At 40.5% G+C, this 19,509-nt stretch overlaps 1 protein-coding gene and 2 long non-coding RNA genes across 5 annotated transcripts in view; 2 read left to right on the top strand and 1 right to left on the bottom strand.

The window, feature by feature from the left end:
• The window catches only part of cpne7 (copine VII), a 31,940-nt gene extending 23,814 nt beyond the window's left edge, over positions 1-8,126 (top strand). For all 3 annotated transcript variants that reach the window (XM_034581424.1, XM_034581425.1, XM_034581426.1), the window contains exons 12-16: positions 26-80; positions 3,106-3,157; positions 3,521-3,654; positions 5,419-5,655; positions 6,685-8,126. In XM_034581424.1, the coding sequence (XP_034437315.1) occupies positions 26-80; positions 3,106-3,157; positions 3,521-3,654; positions 5,419-5,655; positions 6,685-6,837 (631 nt within the window). In that variant the 3' untranslated portion in view covers positions 6,838-8,126. The remainder of the gene's footprint in view (positions 1-25; positions 81-3,105; positions 3,158-3,520; positions 3,655-5,418; positions 5,656-6,684) is intronic.
• Positions 8,127-10,412: 2,286 nt separating this feature from the next.
• Positions 10,413-18,682, bottom strand: LOC117759358. The gene is made up of 3 exons (XR_004613460.1): positions 18,672-18,682; positions 14,316-14,317; positions 10,413-10,831 (listed from the first exon to the last, which is right to left on the bottom strand). It is a non-coding gene; the product is annotated as an uncharacterized LOC117759358 (long non-coding RNA).
• LOC117759357 lies at positions 10,827-11,855 on the top strand. The gene is made up of 2 exons (XR_004613459.1): positions 10,827-11,013; positions 11,064-11,855. It is a non-coding gene; the product is annotated as an uncharacterized LOC117759357 (long non-coding RNA).
• Positions 18,683-19,509: the final 827 nt, after the last annotated feature.

Consider the following 19,509-nt stretch of genomic DNA (forward strand, 5'->3'; position numbering starts at 1 on the left):
CTAATTCATTCGCTTGTCGTTTCAGTGACAAAAGATTTTCAGCTTTGGGGTTTGGTGCCAGAATTCCTCCAAATTATGAGGTGAGTATTTCTGTTCGTATCTTTCCTGCATTTCATTCATTCTCTCTTTTTTATGCTCTGTTCTGTCTTCAGTCACATGAGCAGCATTATGCATACTATATATTCATGTGCTCTTATCGTATCCTGGTATTTTCCACTACTCTGGGAATTTATGTTAAGCGAGCAGATTTTTGACCTATTTCATGACGCACTTTTGTCATTCTGTCAAATTTAAAACTAATTAGAGGGCTCTTTCTTATTCATAAGCCGCTTGTCTTAAAATATCAACTTGTCTTGAGAAAATAACATATTCCAATGAAATAATAGCCATGTAGTGTTGTTGCTTAATTTACATAAGAATTCATGAGTTTGAGAGCGTTTGTTTAAGCAAATTGGACACTGAGAACCAAAAGCCTTCAGTGATTCTGTATAGAGCCCTGGGGAGACATCTGACATGTGAAAAGTGTGCACGTGCTTTCCTGACACACACACACACACACACACACACACACACACACACACACACACACACACACACACACACACACACACACACACACATGCACACACCCAATGCTGTTTGATAATCTATCAAACCAGATGAATCTATGTTTAATGTGAGACTGCAATGAGCTATGTGCCAGTCTGAAACACTAATCATTATAATTTTAATCATGCAAAGATTTGCAGCTCAGTAAATACAAACTATTATTTTTTTAATTTACCATGACAGTGACTGCCTGCAGGAGTCAGAATTATTTTACTGCATGCTGTTGCCACATTGTGGTTGCTGGTGTGGGTGAATGTTAATAACTGTTAAGTCATTGAACTTTGATGGACCTGGGTGTTGTCGTGCACTCTAGTCCTGTACTATATATAATGTATATAAACTGTGAATAGAAAACAAGAATAAGAAAAAGCTCCAGTATGTGAGTTTGCAAGCCAAGGATGCATCACATAGTGAGTGAGTTTGAATTAGGAAGTGAATTCATGGGAAGCCTCATAGTTTATTGCAGTGAATGTGGCTTATTGTGTTCAGTGAATTTAAAGTTCCCAGAAAATTAGTTTTACATTCTAAGGGAGTTGGAGGAAGCTCTCACACAGAACTTGTTTGGTGCATTACTGGTGTGTTTGCCCACGTTTAGTTTGTTTGTTGCTGTCAATCAAACTCTGGCAGAAATGTTTTTTGACCATGTGGGACCCTTTGCTCATAGACAGATGATGACTGACGATGCTTATACACCTTGTTTTGATCCGGATCTTGTCAGGTTTGTCGTCCATGGTCCAGACCAAGGGACCAAAATTAAGTCAGATCAGAAGAGTTGGTCTTAGTCAGGATCAAACTGAATTATACAATTTGTTTTCAGTACCTTTTTTGAGAGTTTTATTTTGGCAAAGCTAAGAGATGAAACTTAAAAATTGCATGATATAAAAGGTACTCGTGTGGCTAATGATGTTCCTGATGTTTAACAATACTGTGCTCCAGGTAAGAGTCTCTGTAAACTAGTGAACAAGCCTGACCCTGGAACCCAGCCATTACTCATGTTATTACACCAGTGTGTGTGTGTGTGTTCTGCTATTCCATGTGAACAGACCTGTTAAATGAAAAAACAAGATCCCCTCTGCTGCAGAGGCTCAGTGCAAAAAGAAAAAACTGTGGTCTGCTTGATGGAATTCTCTAGAGCTCCTCATATCTATTTGTGCACTGAGTGGATTCAGGCTGTTAATCACATTTAAGACATAAATGACTTTAAGAAAGTAGCCAGCTGGAGAGGAGTCAGTTGTCACTGATCTGGCTGACAGTTGGTGCTTGTGAAAAAAACAAAAAAAACAGTTGCATGTGAGAGGAGGCATCGAGAGGGGGATTTCGTTTTTTGCCAGCTTTGAGATAAACAAAGTAAATCTGACATTTGGACAGAAATAATACGGCAGATAAATGGAGCTGGGTTGAAATCTCTTTTCAGAAACCAGAATTTAAGCATATAGTCCACGCTACATGCTCATTAGTGTGCAGTGAGATGATTCAGGATATAAGCCGACCATTTGGAATGTAGTAAACTCTTATTAGTACTTAACCGAGTCTCACTGTAAAATAAAAGTGATTTACAGTTATTTAGTGGTTTGAAATCTATTGGATTTGGATTTATATCCAATTAAGCTATAATAACCTACAGCTAACACAACTTTGCTGGCTCCTGAATAATTGTTTCCCTCTGAACATATTATTCGCACATCATTTTCCTGCGTTTATTAATTTACATGCATGACTAATATATCAGCCACCTTTTGGAACGACCCAGTTTTCTGCATTTATTGGTCATGACGTGATCTGATCTGCATCTGGGCCACAATTACAGACAAACACCATGTGCCTAACACACACACAAACCGTTATCCTTTGTCTTTATTGAACACGTCCATTAAATATTCACTGTGCTGCTGGGAGAAGTAGACGTGAAGCCTCGGATTTGATAATTGGTCGAAGCTCGTTTGGCCTCAATAACCTAAACAAGCTTTTCCAGTGGCTCCAGATCAGACCTGCACAACCTCCAGGAGGAATGTATAGAATACTCCAAAAAATAATTATGATATAAATAATTATGAAGATGATGATAAGAATATAACTTTATTTGTGTAGTTCTTATTTAAACAAGATTACAAAGAGCATTACATAATATAGGGGAATGAAACAACACGATAAAAACAGATACCAAGCTGGCAAATCTAATCTCCAGAGCTTCTGGGCCCTGATGGTTGCCGCTAAGTGTTGGTTGGGAGATCTGAGATGACAGCTCGGAGCATAGGGAGTTATTATCGCCATAATATAACTGGGGGCAAGACTCAGTGTTGAGGTTAACATGTATTAAACCAATCCTAAATTGAATTGGCAGTGGAGGGAGGCGCAAATTGGAGAAACATGGGCCCTACAGTTTGGTGTTGGTTAAAATGTGAGCAGCAGCACAAACATCTGGTACAATATGGATATTACGGAAAAACAAGCGCTGCCGTCTCAGAGGTGATTCACAATTTTCTTCTTCATCCACAGGTGTCGCATGACTTTGCCATTAATTTCAACCCCGAGGATGATGAATGTGAAGGTAAGGACGGGCTCAGTGAGAAGTGCACTGCTGATGATACAAGAATTAACATCTGTAATCTGACCACACAGCTGCTAAAATATTGATATTGCTCAGCAGCTCACAGAAATGAATACTGAACAGATCCAACAGTACAGAAGAAAAAAAGCTCACCGTAACAGTTTCTGTGAGAATTCCTGTGTTTGTTAAAATTGTTACACCTTTCAGAGGATTTAACTTTAACTGTGTGAGGCAGAAAACATATTCTCACCACTACAGATTCTTTTTTACACTGCTGTGAATGGTTGACTGTACCTTATAGAGCCTTGATTGCGGACAAGTGTATATACTCGTATTGACGTCTCCTTTCCCCCCCCTGAACAGAGATCCAGGGGGTGGTTGAAGCCTACCAGAACTGTCTCCCCAAGATCCAGTTGTACGGCCCAACCAATGTCTCTCCCATCATTAACAGGATAGCCAAGCTGGCAGCAGGGGACGGCAACATTAAAGATGCCTCTGTGAGTGTCCCTTCATACTCCATTAGAAATCTGTGGATGTAATACAGGCTTTGTAGATGTGCCTCCTGCTGAGAATCCCAAGTGAGTGGCCTCTGGCTCACCTCACTGTTTATAGTGATGATGCCTTACGGCACAGAAGAAAAAAGGAGGCTCCCATTATACAATCAATTAGTATTCTTTATATTACATATTGGTGGTGTATGTTCAGGACATATTTTTATAACATTGACGTATTTTTGAGTCTTGGCTGCTGCAAACTAAAGCATTTTGAAATTGTACCTGATTTAAAAAATGTGGTTGACAGACACAACGACAGATGTTAAGTATTATTAATCTTTTGATCGTGAAACCACACACACTAGATGATCCAGTTGAGACACAGGACCACGCAGTTAACTCCCGAGTGGTGATTACAGAGACTTGGGAACTCACAGAAACTCACGTGATCAAACGTGACCTCAGAATAGAAACAAACATGGAGGCGGACTGCCGGCGTCGTCAGCTTGTCGCGCTTGTTTGTGTCCACAATCGAGGACACGTTAAACAAGCCCTAATGTTTTCTTGTTTTTACCGAAAAGTAAAAAGTCTTATTTATGCTGTCGGCAGCCATGACTCAGTTCTCAACACAAGTTCGCATCATCTAGTTGGGGACGCTTCCCTGTCAGCTCGCTCTCATTGGCTCTGGCTTGCTGGTTTCTGCTCACTCACGCAATCGGTTTTCCTTTCATTCTACATGAGTCAGCAGTATCAGTCTTCTTAGACAATTGATTTGATTTCACTGTTTATTTATTTTCTTGTCGTGCACTCTGACGTGCTTCATGGGTTTATAAGACACCAAAAGTGAAGTGTCAGCAGTCCATCAACATTTTATTACAGGTCAACATTAAAATCTGCCTTTTCCACCCAAGCCTCGCTAATGAAATCTCACTACAGGGTAATTTGCCCAGATGGTAAATCGGTAGCAGCCCCTTGATCATTAGGACTGAATTGGAAGCGAAATCAGACAGACAATTCCTCTGGTGTGCAGCGAACCTTGAAAATTATCCCTTGAACTGCAGCTAAAATTTGATTTAAAGACAACATCTGATATAGTCAGTGTTTTTAAATTGTTTCCTGAACATCCCTTTGGGAGTGAAAAGTCTTTATCTTTTTACTATTGTAAATGACCCACTGGGCACACGGACATTTTGTTCCACACTATCACACTACTGTAATTGCACCGACCCACTTGCAATTATTTACTCATTTCCCCCTTAAATGATTAAATGAGCTGCAGAAAACAATAAAGGCTATCAGGAGCCACATTAGACATTAAAAACACACTTATAAGACATTTAGTGAAACGCTCAGTATTCCGGCAAACTAATCACCACACATGGGACCAATCGAAAATGCCACGTTAATATCCTTGTAACCTACTCACATTATAATTAATTTTGCATATATGCACATGCATGCACACCGTTCTGTCTGAGGTGTAGTTGCTCTGTCCTTTGTTTCTGAAGTTCTCTTTTTTAATATGTTCCTAATCTTTACCACTCAATGGATGATGAAAGGCCTGCTTCCGTCCCTAGAACACACACACACACACACACACACACGCACACACTCACACACACACACACACACACACACACACACACACACACACACACACACACACACACAGAGTGAGAGGACCTTGCCTATAACCGCACGTTGGTGTTAAAATGGGTTAATGTAACCGTGGATTCATTCACACTGAAAGCTCTTATCTCCTTCCAGCGATACCACATCCTGCTCATCCTCACGGACGGTGTGGTGACAGACATGGCCGACACGCGTGAAGCCATTGTGCGAGCCTCCTACCAGCCTCTCTCCATAATCATTGTCGGTGTGGGCAACGCAGACTTCACAGACATGCAGATTTTGGATGGCGATGATGGAGTCCTACGCTCACCAAAGGGAGAGCCTGTCCTCCGGGACATTGTGCAGTTTGTGCCCTTCAGAGACTTCAAAACGGTCAGATTTTTGATAATGTCCCCCACCCTTGTTATTTAAAAACAGTAATTAATTGTGGCTTCATGCAATCAGTGACACTTCAGCTTCACAATCAGTCTGTTCTGGACGAGATGTCTCACGTTCCAAACAAAAACTTTTTCACTAAATGTTTGTGTTGCTGCATATATTTACCATAATAACCAATGATACTGGGTAAAGCCAACAAATGCAGCTGCTGTAATTCAGCACATGAAAAGATGGGATGATGAGGATGAATTTGAATTTGTGAAATATATGCTGTGGACTTCACAGTCATCCAATTTCAAACCAGCTGAACATCAGTGGAAGATTTTGAGCCAATTCTCTGCACATGCATAATAAAACACCACATGAGGGAAAACATTCTAGAACAATGATGGTCACTCCTCCAGTCAAGCTGCAGATAATCTGCGACAGAATCTGCTCCATCCAGTTTGTGGAAAATACCATTTAAAAGAATTTAAATTTACATACAATTTAAATAATTATTCAATAAATGTATTACTGTCCTCTTCTTTTCAACAAAATGATTTGTCCACATTTACTGTTTAAAGTATGTCCTTCGTGTTTATTACACAGTTTATGTCACAGACAGTTTGCATGTTCTCCCTGTTTGTTCTCTTTTTTTATATGGGCTTTCTGTGTGTGCACCAGCTTCCTCCCACAGCCCAAAGACATGGGATTAGGATAACTGGAGACTCTAACGTTTAATTGGCTGTAGATTGTTATGTGAATGGTTGTTTGTCTCTGTATGGACAATGTGTTGTTTTCTACATAGTGTTCATCAGTATAACGATCAAATAATACAAAATGCTGAAATTCAAACACTGCAAGACACATTTTTACCAAACTCTTAGGATCAATTTAGGATCAAGACTTTTCTAGAGTCACAGACAGAACAGGACATACCTCTTTTCATTTGTCCTAAAACTGTAGTCCCCTTCACTGGAGACTGTTGTGTGTCAGCTCGCAGATTGCAAACAACATTTAACAGTTCTGTCTCCGTTGCAGGCTTCTCCCGCAGCCCTTGCCAAATGTGTTCTGGCAGAGGTTCCCAAGCAAGTCGTGGAGTACTACAGCCATAAGGCCATCTCCCCCATGTGCCCGATAAGGGACACACCCACGCCAATCCTCAGCTCGGTCGCCACCACCCCGACAGAATAACTACGCCCCCTGTTCCATGGGACCCAGCTTTGACCATAGCTCCAGTCTGGCAAACGAAGAGGGAGAGAGAGGGCACGTGCCTCGCTACTTTGGACGAGAAGTGAAGAGAAAAATCTTTCTAGATGTGTTGTTGCTCATTTATTTCACTTTTCACTCCTAACAAAGTGTTTATACAAGAACAGTGCGTCAGCGACTGTGGGTTATGTTTCTCTGCTCGGTGTGGATCCTGCACTTCTCCCTTGCCGTGCATACTGACCATCCAAGCGGTTTCAGGATCATGAATCCTTAATTATGATTTGCTTTTCCCCTAGTTTTTATGCATGCAAGCCAATCCCTCAGTGCCGATCCATACGTTGGATGCAGGCTTATTATTCCTTACTGCTCATGAAATTCTGCACCTCAACTATGGGTATTATGTTACTTTTTCTTCTCTTCAGACAATTTTAAAGATGTACTGTACAGTATATTGCAGAAGTGAATCACAGGAGGTATAAAGAAGAAGTGTTGCCTTTCTAACTTTGGACATCGACCTTCTAAAGTGCATCTGGCTATAGAATTGGGGTTATTTTGGAATACAGACACTATTTCCAGACATGCAAAGATCACAATTTCAAATTTCAGCATGTCACCATTTGACACTGGAGCAGAGTGAATGCAAATTCAAAAATGAATTGATTTCCCCGAATGTATTCAGGTGAGAAAACAGCAGCTATGGAACAATGGTAATATGACTCAGTTCTGATGCGTCCACCCCCTCAGACCTGTTTGTCTTGTGCATCTGTGACACTGTGCGCGACATAATTACGTTAACAATGTGTGAGATTTGCTTCAGCTCGCATTCTTCATACGCTTTTTAGGTACGTCTAACAAGTGACAGGCAGACAGAGGACACAGTCAGGTCATCAGCGTGCAGGATGAAGTGGAAGATGTCTTTGGGTCGCTGTGCAGTGACAAAAGGTTGCAAGCAGCTCTCTTCACTGAGGTTAGCTGAGAAAAGAAGATGAGTGATCAAACACTATTTCTGGTCCTTTGTCTAGTGGATATGATGAAAGTCGTGAAAATCAAGCACCCTTTGTCCATTATTGTCGTCATCCCTAAGCCAGTCATCTTGCACGTAGCATTCTGCTGTATATTTCATTATTTTCTGCCATTTCTACTGCTTTGTACACAACTTCGTATATTTAATATAACTCATACTCAGAAATTTGACTGGCGAGCATACAAATTCAATCATATGAAAGCACAAAACCCACCACAGTAAGAGCTTTAACACATGATCTATAGTGGTTGCATTTACATTAGAAGAGTAAAGACCATTTTTTCCCACATTTTTAAAAGGTTAATTTCCATAAGAAAGTATAAAATATTTGCTCGTGGCTGCAAATGTGCATCTTCAGAACAAACTGTTCTGTGAATCTATTATTTTAACGCGAGCCTGAAGGATCGTTGTTTACTGGAAGGTCTGCATGTGTTTTTTTCCCTGCTGTTCTATTACGCTTTAAAATGCTCCTCATATTTAAAAGCTATAACCTTCACTCCTACTTACCTCGTCAGATTGTCTCCACAGTGTTCAGACTGTAGCCTGTAATGGGTCAGAATGTGGCCTCTGTTAATGAGAAACAGAAGCTCTCACTGAAACCAGAAAATCCATTTGCAGTCTAAGATTCAGTTTTTATTCTAAATACCTGCATGAAAAACTAGCATCTAATTATTATGATTACGAAAGAAGATTTGATGTGTTCAAGTCACATGCAATTACATCTTCACGAAAGACAAAAGAGTTGGATGGATGAAATGTGTTCTGTGTTTTCAAAAGCCACCCTTCTGGCATTTAAACCATTTTATCACTTACGAAAGGACCCACCCCCCCAAAGCATACATTTTTCACTGCACGTACAAACTAGAAGGGCACTTGTTGAGCAAATACCTCTGCCAAGGCTGATTGGCCACTTTATCGCCATATTGCATATATACGTGTATTGAGATCAGATACATCCAGACCATTACCTGGATCCACTCGAAATCTGTTCATATATATTAGCATTATACACATGTCTGTTTTTTGGTTTGTTTGTTTTTTTATTAAGATCTGTCCAATATTTCTTGAGAAATTCACAAAAATGGCAAAAGCTCAATGTTAAAGGAAGTGAAAAAAAAAGAATCCTTGATCCGCCCTCTTTATCGAATCTACTTAATGGGGTCCCATGCTCCACCCTTCTACCAAGTTTAGAGATAATTGGTTTGCTAGTTTGTGTGTAATCGGGCTAAACAGGAAACAAAAATGCTCTACTCCTTTCACCACATACAACATAAACACAATGTATTGTGGTTCATTATTTAGTTGTTCTTTATGTGCAGTGTGTTCTGGTAACGAATCTACACTTTGTATATTTGCTTAGTGTGTTTGCATTTATCTTAAATGGTGTGATTCATCTCTGAGTGATGCTGAACGATGACTAATCCACTCAGCCCGAGATCAAGCTGTCACTGCCATTGACTGCATCGGGAGAGTTAGTCTTTACATCTACTCTTCACACTTCCATCCACCTCTCAGCTACAGATATTAATCTGACCTTGATTTGTCCCCTGGAGCTTCGGCAGCCCTCCCCAGATACTCACTATTGACTACACTCATGAATGCACTGAAACACAGCTCTTTTAAAACATCACAGTTATTGAGGTTTTCTCTGTCTGAGGCCTATTGATTTTACAGGCCTTGAATCGGAGTCACACTCCATCCTTACTTGCGAGTAATGGAAGGAGTTTGGTCTCAGGGCTGAAGCTCGGCTCCATGTGATTGGTTTACAAGGAGGAAAAAACAAGGAAATACTGTTAGTAAATGGTCCGTATTTATATAGAGCTTTTCTAGTCTTGATGACCACTTAAAGCGCTTTACGGTACAGTTTACTGCCATTCAGCCATTCACACACACATTCATACTGTGCATCTATGGGCAGCACCTTTTTCTATGAGGGGCAATTCGGGGTTCAATATTTGCCCAAGGATACTTCGGCATGCAGATGGGGAAGACTGGGATCGAACTGCTGACCTTCTGGTTAGAGGACAACCGGTCCACCCCCTCAGCTCTGTTAAGATAAATAGCATTTGACATTACAGGTTATTTAATGTGAAAACAGGTCTTTTCTGTGCAAAGACATAATTGTTTTTGTATTTACACATTTTAATACAGTCATTTTAATACAATCTTTTATTTCCTTCAGTGGCGATCCAATGCGTTGGACACAGGCTTATAATTCCTTACTGCTCATGAAATTCTGCACCTCAACTATGTATGTTGTTACTTTTTTCTTATGTTCAGACAATTTTAAAGATGTACTGTACAGTATATTGCAGAAATTAATCACAGGAAGTATAAAGAAGAGGTGCCGCCTTTCTAACTTTGGACATTGACCCTTCTAAAGTGCATGTGACTGGTTTACAAGGAGGACATTCAAAAACAAGGAAATACCCTGCTGGGATAGATAACATCTGACATTATAGGCTATTTAGTGTGAAAACTGGTCTTTTCTGTGCAGAGACGTATTTGTTTTTGTATTTACACATTTTAATACAACCTTTTATTTTCATACATTCACTTGTAAAAAACATATATTATTATTATCTCATTCTAAGGATTCCTCATTCTCATAAGATTTACAACACAAGAAGTGTGACCAAAAAGTTTCTCAGATAATTATCACAAAAAACTTTTTCTGAAAGCCATTAAAACCAGCTTTGTGCTTTTCAATAAAGCTTTAGTGGCCACTCATTCTGACTAAATAATGTGCGGATATCAACCAGCAAATCTGTTCCTTGAGGGCAAACCGGCACATATTGAAATCTAAAAGTGACTGGCACTTCTTCAGTGATTCACACCTTGGTAATTCACGATTCGTCCCCCGTCACCTTATTGCTACTTTGCCTCTGGTTATGAGCTGCACCAGCTCGATGGTTCATTACCCTCTTACTCTATGAAATTTAATTCCAGAACAGACTACATAGTTGTATTCCTTTATCTAAGAACTAAGTTTTGAGAATTGTTTTATTATCTAAAAAAAACCACACTGATCTGCCAAAATGACATTTTCTTGGTTCAAACACCTATGTAATATGGGGCGCACCGATCTGTCATGCCTTTCTGGGGTTACCTGAATTACAAAACATGTTCAATGTCTAGTGGTAATAAATGTTAAAAAGTGATGCATGGTTCTCTAACGCCTCGCCAGACGTGCTCCGAACAAATCTCCATCAAGACCTTCGCTGAAACTTATTTTTGATTATCGTCTTTTTCATAGCAATCAGCCATGTACAAAATGCTAAAGGTGTTCAAAGAATATCATTGTGTGCCTGTGTGCAAGAAACAGCTGAACCCAAGTGCTCAGCCTTGTGGTGTCATCACTTAAAAAAATATATTCTGTGTCTTAATGGGAACTCGTCATTTTGTGCCGCTGTGGTGCGAACAACAATAAGTGGAAACACTGGAGACTCGTGTGGTCTTCTTCCACTGTGGGTTTTTAAAAAACTGACGAATCCACCAAGCTGCTTATTTTCCCTTATCTATACTTGCACCATTGTAAGACCAAATTAACAAGTTAAAGGTTTCATAATGATGTAATTTCTCCCTCTCCCTCTCTCTCTCTCTCTCCCTCTCTCTCTCTCTCTCTCTCTCTCTCTCTCTCTCTCTCTCTCTCTCTCTTTCTCCCTCTCTCTCTCTCACCTATCCACTGTTAATCAGAACAAGGTTTACAGCCCCTGGCCCTGGCATGCAACTGGTGCACCTGCGGGCCGGTGCGGGCGAGAATTAAGCAGCACCGTGCATCATGAGTAAATATTTGATTTTGTCAAAGGGAATAAAGGGATTTATTGCATGCTTACTTTTACTGTTAAGCTGTGCTGTGCAGTCATTCCTTTGGATTGTATGATATGCTAATATGCAAACCTGCATTTGCACAAACCTCTGTTCTTGTAGTTTACCCTCTCTGTCTTGCGGTTAGGTAAATAAATCTCTTCATTTAACTGAAGCTGTCTCTGTTATTTGTTGTTTGTACTGAATTCAGCCTTATTTTGTCACATTAAGGTTCACAAAATTGAATTAATAACTGCTTCTTCATCATCTACAGTAGTTTCCTCTGATCCCTGTTCACTGTTTTAAGTGATTAGCTGCACACTGTACTGGAGGGAAAGAATAGAAATGAGACAATGGCGTTGATGTGCTCGATGAAATGTAGGTTATGCGCCTGTGCACGCGTTTTGGCCCGTGTGGTTTGGCTGCTGCTGCTGTGTGAGTACCTAATGCATAGAGAGAGGGACCGAGCCTACTCTTTAATTCCATCAGACAGCTCCTTTCGTTTAGCAGCTATTGTTGAGAGCACTGAATAACCGTTGTTTCCATGGTGACACCTACTTGTGGGGAGACACAGACCTTTTTTTTTTTTGGTCAGATTCAGGGACAGAGGAGGCCATCTGCACATTGCTATGAAAAAAGAAGGGGCTTTGATTGTGGCGGCTGCCGTCCTTCGCGAGGCCACTGAACGTTCAGCAGGGCCGTGAGCCGCAGGTGAGCTCTTTGTATAATACAGCCCCCCCACCCCCCCATCCCTCTCTCTTTCTCTCACTCTCTTTCCCTTTTGCCCATCCTGTGCCTGGCTGACTGATTTATAGGCACAATTAAAAAACACTCACCACCACTTAACGTTCACTGGTAATAAAATCAACAGCATCAGGCGCGCATCCTCGGACAAGGTGCTATTGTTTTGTGGAATCAGCTCATTACCTCCATGTAATCAGATTAACTTTAGTGCCTTTAAACTCAGCTGGGCTTCCCCGGCACTGGTGGGGCTGGGGGGGGGGGGGGGGGGGGGGGGGGGGGGGGGGGGGGGGGTGTCTTGCTGGAGGTGCTGTACGAACAGGAAAGACAGAGGACTCATTGGTTTTTATTCCCAGTGGCTGGATGCCTAACGCGCGGCTGTAATGAGGAAATGACTAATAAGAGATGGAGAATGGGAAATCTCAGCAGTAATTAGCTGTCGCCTCCTTCCCCCCGAGGGAACAGAACACACCTTTGAAATGCCTCCAGCTAGATCCTCTGATGTCGTCGCTCACATGCTTTCTATACCCCAGACACCCAGAACATACATGTGTGTATATATACACACACACACACAGATGCACTTTGAAGAACTAAGTTGAGAATACATCCTCAATATATTTTTACATAAGCAGCACTTTGGAAGAAGCAAACGTGTTCTTCAACTGCACGTTACTGTCGTTATGAAAAATCTATTTTCAAATGATGCAGTGCTCTGAGTCACCAGCAGCGTTCTCAGCGTCCTTGGTTGGTCGTGCAGAAAGCTTGACTGAAGTGAGTCTATTGAGATGTGTCAATGGATGAGTCATCTGGAATCAAGACTCACACACGCTGAAAAGAAGGAAGAGGAGACGCAGCTTGTCGCGGGAGACTGCTATTGTGTTTTTGTTTACTTTAATTGACCCCTGGGAAAAATTAGCACCATCAAGCAGTGACAAATTTCCATTATCTCGCTTACTGTCTCACTCTGCTGCTTTGTTCAATCCATGCACATTCTCTCTCTCTCACACACACACCCACCCACCCACCCACCCACCCACACACCCACACACCCACACACACACACACACAGCCCTCGCTACAAGCATTCAATATGAGTTTTCCCATAAGGTTAATTTAAGTACATTTCCTCATCATAATGTTGGAGTAAATGAAAAAAGCTGGTGGCTTTGTGAGGCTGTGTGCTCTGTTCAGTCCAGTCTGTTCAAAAAGAAAACTTTCACTTTCCTCTGGAGGTGAGTGCACGTAGTGTCTTCTGCAGAAGAATAGAAGACTGCAAGACATTCAGATGTGACACGGACCCAGGCTCCTCTGTCTATGCCTCTGACTCCTGCAGATATAGTAATTTAATTAGACTCTAGGGTGCCTCATTGACCTGCCGGACTGCCCTCGGCTCTCTACAGCAGGAACAGCACTCCTCATTCTCTGCTCCGTGAAATCTCCTTTCATAACTTCCCACTCTTCATTCTTAACATTGTGTGAGTCAAGGGACACAAGGCGAGTCTGTGACTCGGACACCAAACCTTTCGACAAGATTTTCTGTGTGGCATTTATGTCACCGGGGCTTTTCTCCCAATTCTGATATAACAAACCAGCCAAAGACATGGTCATTATTTGTCATAACTGAATTGCTGATTTTTCACGAGGGGAGATGCTCACCATCAAACTTGGTGCGAATATTACTCGGGAGTGTATCTAATGATGAGGACTTTGGGAGCTGATCGAATGGGGGTGTTGGTGTGGGGGACCCCCTACAGGAGAGAACTGTATGCTTCCTGTGTAAACACATACAGTGGAAGCTTCTCTTAAGCTTTTGCAGGTTTCTATTAAGCTTGTGCTGACTCCTGACTGCCTGCCGAAGACAATAAAATCATTATGGATGGCCACCAACCACTGGCTACCGACCCGGATAGGATTTGTCACCCAACTGTGACAGATGGTCAATGTGATTGTGTGGGAGAGAGACATTCTAACTTGAAAAAAAAAAAACTGTGGATCCCGGATAGCAGCATTAATTATAGGATTTTCACCTGCAAACACAAATTCTCTATGTGCACATGCAGCCCTCTCTTTCATAGGGGACGGGGGTTGCTGAGAGGTGATGACAGAATTGGTAGGTTTGTTTTGGAAGGGGATGGCATCCCCCCCTTATCCCCCTTAAAGTCGCCTTCTGGTCATAATTCTTGAGAACATAAGGAAGCAAGAAGTAATGATGCTGTACAGATGTCTGTTGAAGATGAAATTCACAACCATATGCTTAATTTTATTTTCCTATTTCGTATCATCTGAGTTTTGTTACAAGTTACTGACTTGTACATGTGTTGCCTACTATTCAGTCTCAGTGCTTTGGGCCGCAGCTTGTTAAATTTGTGGTCGACATTACCAAGGAAATCTGTTCAAAACAAAGCCACACACAGTCATGTTGACAAATTCAATATTCACTCTTTTTCAACTCTGGTTTTGGTCTCTACCAACACCAGGGGGAAATATCCGGCTCTTTATTAACTGAATGCTCCACAATATTCAGCAGCCAGTCTGTAACAGGGTTTATCTTTTGTTTTGTTGCCGAGCAATAGTGTGTACAGAGGGTTTTACATTCAAAACAACACTAGGAGAGTGGTGAGAGGGAATGTTATCGGTCTGACAGCTAAACAATGAGCCAGGAGTAACTCTAGAACTCTGAACAGCTGAGAGGATCTGCAGGTTTTAATGATAATTCTGACGTTTCATCAATGTGACCCCTCTCCCACTCTCACTTGATACTTTGTCATTATAACAAATATGGATTTTTGCTGTTTTAAAACAAATCAAATGAGGTATTGGTATCCTCCTGTCATGACTCGAACATGTTGAGAACTGCTATAGATAATGTTGTCGTCCAGAATATGTAGGCAGCAACATAGGAGCCACGAAGATGTAGGACCAGCTAAACTATTTCGTTGAGTTTAGTTTAGTCTAGTTTAGTTTAGTGAGGATACAATATATATATTTATATGTAGTCAATATAAAAGGCAGACATTACAGTACAGGAGGTGAAGGAGGCCTAAAATTATTTTTCAGATTCTTCTCCTTATTCAGACAAAAATAGATGATATTGGCTGTGGCTCGGGATGTAGAGCGGGTCATCCACTAACCAGAAGGAAGAGAGTTCAAACCCTGGCTTCTCCAGTCTCCACTGGGCAATTAAACTGAACCCCAGGTCACTCCTGTCAGCTGTGTCAGCAGTGTGTGTATGTTATTAATCCCTATGTACAGATTTTATATGTGAATGTGCTGAATCCCTGGGCGAAGGACAACATTTCAGAAGACGTCTGGTTTCCTTTTTTGTAGTTTGAGCATCGAGCCAAAATATTGACATAAAACAACTACAAAAAAAAGGTAAACGTTTTGTGTTTTGTCTGCAGAAACATTCGACTCAAAATGTAAACTGTGGTCAGCGAGCGGAAGAACGAGTCTTAGCCCGGATGTCCACTGCTAAAACCAGTAGCCCCAAAATATTAGCCTGTGCCCCCACAGGCTAATTCGTCATCAGATGGGCTCCAAGATTGATATGGGGTTTGACAGAACAGCTTGCTCTGATATTGGTGTGTAATACCTGTATGCAGTGTGATGGCTGCTCTGGGCTGGTTAGAGGATGTAGCCAATACAAGGCAATAATGACTCTTTAGAGACGCTGTTGCTGATTTTCAGGTCCACCATTATGATTTGCAATTATGTCTTAACCAGGTTAAATGAGTGTGTGTGTACACACTCATGCTAATTGAGGGAGTCAGCAGCAGGACTGAACACACAGCGTGCACATTTCCGCCATGATCATGATACATTAAATCAAACTGAGTCGATGGTGCAGTTCAAATGCTTCATGAGTAGAGTGCACTGAATAAAGTATCATGTGTAATTTGTATGTGACCTCATATTTAAGTACATTTTGATTTAAATGTTGGTGATATTATACAAACTACAAAAGAAAAAAACTATTTAGTGCCACTGGTTATATCTGCTATCATCGAGACCTTAGTCGGGTATTAAATTGTCTCTTTCTCACAGATAAGCAGCCGACAGCGTGACCTCATGTTCAGACATTCTCCAGATGCTCTGGAAAATGTCAACAGTGTCACATCCTTTGAATAAAAGAGAAATAGCTTTTCCCGACACGCATTTAAAAGTCACACGGAGACATATCTTCTACAGACGAGAAATGCTGCAGTTTCTCCAGTGACTTGCCATGGTGACAACTTGTAGCTGAAGCATACTATGCATGTTAAGATAAAGCAGATTCACGAAATTAAGTAAATCACAAAGGAAGTCTTGTGTTAACTGACACACACATACAGAATGTAAAACGGTGTTAAACATAATAAGTTGATGATATTAAACAGATTGTTTTGTGAATGTGTGATTCTTTGTTCGCTCTTGTGTTTATGTTATGGACTAGTGATCACTTTGTATTTGGACTTTGTTTACTTTTTGTACATTTGGATTTTTGGATTTATCTTAGCGTGCACCTTAAGCTAAGTTAGGTTTCTCTGTTCTGTACATATTTAGCCATTTCCTGTTTTATTTCATACTCACCATTGAGCACTTCACTTCCTGTCTTTGTCTGTTTTCCCGCTCCTTGTTGATTGCATGCCCCGCCCTCATTAGTTTCCCCTGTGTGTTTTTTTTTGTGGGCATATTTAGTTTGTGTGTTGACCTTTCCTCTGTGCTTATATTGTTTATTTGGTTCGTTTCCATGGCAGCGCTGCAGCATTACTTCATGTGTCTTCCCTGTGAGTTATTTACCAATTTTTGATTTTTGAGTGTTTTTGCAATCCTTTGAATTTACTGTGGCTCTTAGAAAATTGTCCTTGATGTGGTTGAACATAATCACCTGTTTCAGCTCAGGGCCCCCAGGTAATTGCCTTGTTTGCCTGCCCTGTTGCGACACCTCTGTATCAAACACATTTGATATGTTCTGATCACTTCCCTCAACATGTATTCATCTCATGCATCCGATACATCACTTTCCATTAAAACCTTTAACCTGTTGTGGTGTGCTCCTTGCCAGTGAAAAACACGTAAGTTTAAGGTAAGAGAAAAGGTTGTGATCTCGGTTTTACACAGAAAAAGATTTCCGTGACCTTAGACATGTTTAATCAAAATTTTACTACGATCTCTCCGCAACATTTTAATAAAACTGCTTTATTTCACGATGTGAACTCTGGACTCCCCAAAACATTGTCAAACCGTACAGATAGTGATTTATCTGCACATCCTTGCTGTGAAACCAATCTAGTAATTTCTGAAATAATTCCAGGGGATAGGGTTGCCTCCAGAGATCGTGGTGATGTTTTTTTTTTTTTTTAAAGGAAGAGTCAAATTTGCACAAGTACAAAAGTAATGTTGTGAGTCAATTCACAGTATCCCCCTCACAGAGGTCATAACTGTGCTCTGCTATCAGAAAGTGACATCTCTGCTACAGTGTTGCAGTGTGGAATCTGTGATTCAGCCCAAACCAGCCACAGTCAACGAGAAAAACTTTAAATTCTCATGGATAACTGAATGAATCATTTGATAATTTATCCAGAAATAAATTAAGAATAATACATTTAGACAGCTTCCTTTATTTTCTCAGTCCATACAAATATTTTAAGGTCTCCCGCTGGGGTTTGATATTTTAGCTCTTTCTTGTCCTGCTGAGCTTTATTGACCCACAAGGTCACATTGCAATGCAAGATCTTCCACATTTATGGATCTGAAGTTGTATTTACAGGAGAAAAATCCAGTTGTAATCATGTGAAGAGTAACAAAACAACACTAGGATGCGGATTAAAGAAGATTTTAAATGGATCGGTGTTGTCATTGGAGGGAAAAAAAATCCTCTTGCCTCTCTCTGATTGGCTTTTTAATCAGATTGTGTGTTTGTGTTTTTCCTGATGTTGAGTTGAAATGTTGTTTATCTCACTGGACTCATGAGGTGGTTTCTATTGATCAGAAATATATTTTAAGATCCCAACTCTGTCCCTAAGTTGAGTCAGCACACGGTGGCTTGCTAAACTCTTGCTTTTAGGTATGTATTGATCAGTCACGTCTTTAAAGGACCTTATCCCTACCTCCTTCTCTGCTGGGCTGTCGTTGTAATCTTAATTGTAATCTCTTGTCTGTAATCTCAAATTTGCGTTGAACTGATGAGTGGTATTAGTGATTGATTCAAGGACCCGAATGCAAATGCAGGTAGATGCATTGAAGATACTTTAAAAAGCAAAACGATGTCTGACAGGTTGATGGTGGAAAAACCTGGAGTTCAGGTGGGAAACAAAAAAATCTGAAAACCACAAGGAGACACTTTACTTACACAGGAAACTGGATGAAAGCTAACTGTAACTCAAACAGACTTAGATTATTAATAACTTTAATAATCTGAAATGTTTTGTTAAATGTAATCTCATGTGTAATTATGAGCCAACATTTATTTAATGGATTCAGGATGCATTGTTTTCAGTCACCAGTAAGAATCGTTATTGGGTCTATGATGGGTGTTTACAACAGACTGTGCAGTGTGAGAAATAATATCACACCACTTCAATTCAAGTTGTAATAAATCATAATGATCATTTTCACCTTTTATATTTGGTCTGATTTAACCAAAGAGAAGGAAATATCTGGATTATAACATTGACTAAATGAATGGATTCTTTGCAGCTTCTTAACAAACACCTGTCACTTACATATTAATGTGTCCGGCTTTGGGAGGATTATAGACGGCTCAAGAATCAATCACTCAATCAGCCTGATCAATACGTGCATCCTCACTTACAGAGACAGTTCAATACTCTCAATGAACTGATCCGTCTAAAGAGGATTGAACCTCTCACTCATTTCTGACCTTGTCACTGGTTATACTGCATTCATGTGTATTCTGCACCAGGAGTATTTTAACAATGACTACATTTACATGGACACTAATATTCCGACTATTGATCATATTCAAAATAAGAGATTATTTAGATTATGGTGTTTATATGAGTTGCTTATAGAATATCCCATTCATATTCCAGTTTAAATGTTACAGAGCATAGTTTGATATAACTCACATGATTACATCC

This window comes from Hippoglossus hippoglossus, chromosome 3, assembly GCF_009819705.1.
Source record: "Hippoglossus hippoglossus isolate fHipHip1 chromosome 3, fHipHip1.pri, whole genome shotgun sequence".
In the NCBI taxonomy this organism is placed as follows: domain Eukaryota; kingdom Metazoa; phylum Chordata; class Actinopteri; order Pleuronectiformes; family Pleuronectidae; genus Hippoglossus; species Hippoglossus hippoglossus.